The sequence below is a fragment of the Limanda limanda genome, chromosome 14 (assembly GCF_963576545.1).
Source record: "Limanda limanda chromosome 14, fLimLim1.1, whole genome shotgun sequence".
Lineage (NCBI taxonomy): Eukaryota > Metazoa > Chordata > Actinopteri > Pleuronectiformes > Pleuronectidae > Limanda > Limanda limanda.
This window is the reverse complement of record NC_083649.1, coordinates 7,269,549-7,276,060: the sequence shown is the minus strand read 5'-3', so window position 1 is coordinate 7,276,060 and position 6,512 is coordinate 7,269,549. Positions and strand designations below refer to the sequence as shown.

Sequence of the window (6,512 nt, the reverse complement as noted above, 5' to 3'; positions counted from 1 at the left end):
TTGGGATCTGTCTATCAAACACACGCACACACACACACACACACACACAAACACACACACACACAGACACAGAGACACACACACACACACACATACACACATACACACACACTTACTTAGAGCCATCTCCATCTCTTGTACTAATACCTCGGGAGGCTCATGGTAATTACCCTTATCGACCTCTCAGAGTCAGGGGTTATCAGACAAGGAATCCAATCACAATGAAGATAGAGGTAAGTTGAGCAGACGGACGGGAGTCAGGTCTCACGTTCTATTCCTTCACCCTCTTGCCTCAGGTGAAAAAAAGCAAACAGAGAAATCCAATTATTAGCTCAAACTGCATTGATTGTGCCTCCCAGAGGGAAAAGGCCGGCAGCGTCTAAACCACGAAATAATGTTGTGTTCTGAGGAGGAAGAGGGAAGGACTTCTATGTAACAACACAAAGTGGACAAGGGCTTTGTCCCCCAATCAGACGTCTTCTATTTACCAACGTTTCGCTGGATCCACAGCTTTGATCATCGTTCAACATTAGATCCTGTCGCACAATTATATCTGCCACATGTAAAGAGTGTGTGCACAACACATCCAATGCTTTTATGTTATATTTATACATAACACAAAGCACACACGGGTCTTAGATTTGGTTCTGTGACATGCAAACATTTACTGGTCATTTATGCAAAGATAAAAAAGCCTTGTGTCGACCACCCACATCAAACACACAGAACCCGAGTCGAGATCAGATGCTTTCGATATGAAAAGGTTCACACGAGCTTCATATCAATAAGTTCGACCACCTGCTATGTATTCATCTGTGTGAGTCTGTGGAGAGAGAGCAAGAGTCGACATACATGCAAAGGCCATAGACTGTAACTATAAAGATGGAAATAATCCAAATTGTCAGTGTGATGAGAACCTAAACTGACAAAAAACATATTTAAAAACTGCGATTTGACGTCCATGTCCCATCCGCTAACATGAAGGAGGAAGGTTCTACAACCTATAAAGCAATCCATGGTTTATGGTCAGTCTATGGTCCATGTGTGGTATATGTCTGTGTACTGTGTTGATATAGGTCAAGCGTATTACTGGTTTATTATTGCCCCCCCATAGTGCTGCAAAAGGGCCGCCTGCCTCCGATGGCTGCAAATGTTAATAATGCATTTCTTCACCGGGAGCAGTTAAAGACGACTGCGTTCAGAAGACAGGGGTCGACGCTGTGGGAAAATGGAACATGGTGACACACGTAACGTTTATAGTTATGAGTTTCCCTCATAAGATGATGAATTATGCAGCAGAGAGAGTCGTCCTGGGCGAACAGAAAAATAAACGCACATTTCAGAGTGTGACAGCATACGGCAAACCAGTCATTAAATACTGATCATCCCTGAAGAACTTTCTTTAACCGTTTGACAATCTGTGATCTGTCCGTCAGTTAGATACTGTATTTAATTAACTGTATAGATTTAGACTTGCACTTCACCTGTTCATCATTAAATCAACAGACTTAACTGAAATGTAAAATATAATTAAGGTGACATACAATACAACATCAAGGTAATTTATTTATTTAGAATAAGTAAAATGATTTTTGGGGGTCTATAAATTTAAACCTAAATTATTGGTCTCCACAACACAGAGTGTAGATCTCACAGACTTATCAGGTTGTGTTGAGTGGGCGTTGAGTGGTTTGCTTGCCTGCCACTAATTAGTGTGGGAGAGGAGAGGAGGATTAAGCAAAGAGGAACAAGAAGGAAGTCCTGGTTTATGCAACAAGTACAAGCGATTAAAATGTATGGGGCCAAGTACTAGTGTCTGTGGAAAATTGTGTAACTGTATCTCAATAACACATGTTTCTTACCCATGAAGTGTTCAAGGAAACTTTTTTGCAAACAAACCACATGAAAAATATCGGCTTCGCTTGTCATAAGGTTTAATAAATAATTGTGGATTCGCACAAATCTATAAGTGTAAAATGTAAAATGAGATGTAACTGATGGCTTGTGTCGAACACAAAACTCAATACGCTTCAAGATGCTTTGCACATTCGCAAATCTGATTACACACCAAGAGAGAGATAAAGTTACACAACTTTCCACACACAAATAGTAATGCTGCAATATTGGCCTCATATCTTACATCACACTTTTAGATGAGCTGATACGCAGCATAACAATATTCAACAAGATCACATTATAGAAGACAATTTAAGTAAGAAGTGCAGTGCTGTGGAATTCTCTTCTCATTTTTGCAATTACAGAGACAATCTCCTGACTTCGTGCTGCTCTGTTGATTCAGCCAGACTTTCTGTTACCATCTAAACAAAACACACAATTGAGTATCTTACATTTTATCTTGTCTGATTGTCTTCTGCTCTCACTGTGTAATCATTGCCGATGCTTATGAAACAATGCCGCAATGTTCAAAACGTGTAATTCAGAACCCCGGTCAGAGAGAAGGCGCTTTGTGAAGACGCTGAAATGACACCATCACCATGGAAATGACGGAAATGATCCGTGCAGTGTGATTATAGGTGTAGAAACATGCAGACTATAATTTCTTTGTCACTGTGTTTATCTCTTTGCCGGGGCTCAGTGTAAAAGAAATAAAACATGATGTGTATTTGTGAATATTCGCAGAAGAGCTTTGCAAGAATAACACAAACATGAGAGAACAACAGAAAAACAAATTATCTGAATCTTCTATAGCTTCTTATTGTGTAACATTAATTATACATTGAAGACCTCATTAAGCACAAAGCCTTGTATACTTGTTGTTTGCATAACTTCTGTGGCAATTACGGATCGGCCTTTCCTCTGCAGCTACTGAGGACATTTCTCAACAGCAACTTTCTTTATGCACCATATGTATTTCCTCTAGAAACACATTACATCTTGAGTCATGTTTTTTTTTGTGACTTTGCTTTTACAGGTTGATGTTACAGCTCTGTTTTAAAGAAAAATATTTGTCAAAACTAAATGTTACCCACACCTGTAGAGTCCGTCTCTATTCTGGCACTTTAAGCACTATGTCCTGAATTCCTCAATCACAGTATCACCAGAAAACGATCCACGTTGTCAACAATGCCAGTGATAATGTTTGTGAAAGAATCAATAAGATGAAAATCACGCGGTTAGATAAACGAGGCTGTCGTCGCCGTGACAATGAGAAATGATTGCAGATGATGAAGGAGAGCGTTTTGTGCCTCTTTGAAGATAATTGCTGTGTTTATTGTTGAAAGTGTCACAACTAGTGTAAGTCAATATGGCTGCTTATACAAGAGAGAGAGAGAGAGAGAGAGAGAGAGAGAGAGAGAGAGAGAGAGAGAGAGAGAGAGACAGACAGACAGACAGACAGACAGACAGACAGACAGACAGACAGACAGACAGACAGACAGACAGACAGACAGACAGACAGACAGACAGACAGACAGACAGACAGACAGACAGACAGACAGACAGATCATTGTCCCTTCAGCGGACTCTGCCTCTCACTGAATCTCCTCTTAACACCAGGTGACATTAGGTTGCTGTGAAATGCAGTAAATCCTGAAACACCAACAACTTCTTCCTCAAACACAACCAGAGCCTCCCAGTCAGGATATGTCTTTGTCTCCTCCCTTCACAGGTGTGTCAGTGTAGGAACCAGTGAACAACAAGCTGTGAACTGTGGGAGCTGAGTCACTGCAGGAAGTGAACGAGAGGGGGAGGAGCTGTGATCTGTTTGTGTTCATAGGAAGTGAAACTGTTCTACAGTCTCTGGCAGCAGCTGAAATGGCGCAGCAAGAAATTCAACTGGAAAGAGAAAGATTCTGCTGTTCGATCTGTCTGGATCCACTGAAGGATCCGGTGACTACTGTCTGTGGACACAGCTACTGTAAGAGCTGTATTAACACCCACTGGGACAAAGAGGAGGAGAGAGGGAGCTACAGCTGTCCTCAGTGTAGACAGACCTTCACACCGAGGCCTGTCCTGGGGAAAAACACCATGTTAGCTGATTCACTGGAGGAGCTGAAGAAGACTGGACTCCAAGCTGCTCTTGCTGATCACTGCTATGCTGGACCTGAAGATGTGGCCTGTGATGTCTGCACTGGGAGAAAACTGAAAGCTCTCAAGTCCTGTTCGGTTTGTTTGGCCTCTTATTGTGAAAAACACCTCCAGCCTCATCTTCAGTCAGCTCCATTTAAGAAGCACAAGCTGGTGGAGCCCTCGGAGAAGCTCCAGGAGAACATCTGCTCTCGCCACGACGAGGTGATGAAGATATTCTGCCGCACTGATCAGCAGTGTATCTGTTATCTCTGCTCTATGGATGAACATAAAGACCACGACACAGTGTCAGCTGCAGCAGAAAGGACTGAGAGGCAGAGAGAGCTCGGGCTGAGGAGACAAACAATCCAGCAGAGAGTCCAGGACACAGAGAAAGACGTGAAGCTGCTTCAACAGGAGGAGGAGGCCGTCAATGGCTCTGCTGATAAGGCAGTGGAGGACAGTGGGGAGATCTTCACTGAGCTGATCCGTCTGCTGGAGAAAAGAAGCTCTGATGTGGAGCAGCAGATCAGATCCCAGCAGGAAACTGAAGTGAGTCGAGTCAGAGAGCTTCAGGAGAGACTGGAGCAGGAGATCACTGAGCTGAAGAGGAAAGACCATGAACTGAAGCAGCTCTCAGACACAGAGGATCACAACCAGTTTCTACAAAACTACCCCTCACTGTCACTCAGTGAATCTACACACTCATCCAGCATCAGGATCCGTCCTTTGAGGAACTTTGAGGACGTGACAGCAGCTGTGTCACAGGTCAGAGGTCGACTACAGGACATTCTGAGTGAGACAGAGACAAAGATTTTACAGATTGTGTCTCAAGTGGATGTTTTACTGCCACAACCAGAGCCAGAGACCAGAGCTGACTTCTTAAAATATTCACAGGAAATCACACTGGATCAAAACACAGCACACCAAAAGCTGTTATTATCTGAGGGAAACAGAAAAGTAACATATATCAGTAAAAAACAGTCTTATTCTGATCACCCAGACAGATTCACTTACTGGCGTCAGGTCCTGAGTAGAGAGAGTCTGACTGGACGTTGTTACTGGGAGGTGGAGGTTGCGGGGAGAGAAGGAGTTCGTGTAGCAGTCACATACAAGAATATCAGCAGAGCAGGAGACTCACTTGAATGTAGATTTGGATACAATGATAAATCTTGGTCATTATATTGTGATGGAAACATTCATAACTTTCATTACAACAAGATCGAGACTCCAGTGTACGGTCCTGTGTCCTCCAGAGTAGGAGTGTACCTGGATCACAGTGCAGGTGTTCTGTCCTTCTACAGCGTCTCTGACACCATGACTCTCCTCCACAGAGTGCAGACCTATTTCACTCAGCCTCTCTATGCTGGAGTTGGGGCTTGGCCTGGATCCACAGCTGAGTTCTGTAAACTAAAATAGACTTGAGTCAGTAAAAGCAGTGATTTAGATTCTGTGTTTAAATCTTTAACTTCTTTTGTCTCCATGTTTGTTGATCAAAGTTCATGAGTTCGGTGACGTTTCTGCTCCGCACAGAGATCAGCTGTCAATCAAACACTGACCTTCCTTTATCACACATATTTAGTTCTCACTTTGTAAAGACAGAAATCTATAATTACACTGACATGAATGTGTTTGAAAGAACTAATGTTGCTGTTGTTTTCTAAATCAATGTAGAAATCAGGTTGTGTGTTGTTTTAGAACCTGTATCGATCCTGATTAGTGTTGCAAAGGGGCGGAACATTCCTGAAAACTTTCGATGGGAAGTTAAGCTCAGGAATTTTGGAAATGTTGACACTTTTTTTTGCAAAAGTTAGCCTATAACAGGGAACTTAAAGGTAGTTGAAAACAAGACTAGGCGAGCCGAGTTCAGCTGGACCCTGGATGCAGTTAGTTGGGAACATTGTCTGCCAGAAAAGTAAACCTATGACTTTGTGTTGTTGTTGAACGTCTTTGTCATTACCTAGCATGTTGATTACATGTTACACTGAAGCCATGTTAATGTTAATGCCAAGTTCATTTGTATACAGTAGGCTAACTTTTTACAGCCTTGAGAGTAGGATGTATGTACAGTTGCAATCAGAAATATTCAAACCCCCCAAAGATTTTAAGAATTTATCAATAAAAGTTTTTTCAAAGAGCAAGATTCTGCTTCGGATGACTTCTTTATGAGTTGAGTGATACAGAAAATCAACACAGAAAATGCATGATGTAGTATTTGTGTGTAACAGTATATTTTGTTAAAATAGCTGTCACAATTATTTAACCCTGATATAATATTGTTGTTTTTAAAGCTGTGTGACAGTTTTTATGGCCTAAAGGGGTATTGAAACATAATTAAGCCTTTGGAAACTCTATAATGATCCTTCATCGCCTTCAGCTGTGATGCGTATATAAACCCCACCCATGAAGGTATTCAAGGTGAGTTGCATCATGAGAAAGACAAAGGAGCCTCCACAATAGCTGAGAGAGGAGATTATTTCATCACA

General features: G+C 42.0%; 1 protein-coding gene across 1 annotated transcript; it reads left to right on the top strand.

Moving 5' to 3' along the window:
• Positions 1–3,774: 3,774 nt before the first annotated feature.
• On the top strand, positions 3,775–6,156 carry LOC133019846 (tripartite motif-containing protein 16-like). The gene has a single exon (XM_061086422.1). It carries the CDS (start codon positions 3,775–3,777, stop codon positions 5,443–5,445), a length of 1,671 nt encoding a protein of 556 aa, XP_060942405.1. The 3' UTR covers positions 5,446–6,156.
• The last annotated feature ends 356 nt before the right edge of the window (positions 6,157–6,512 follow it).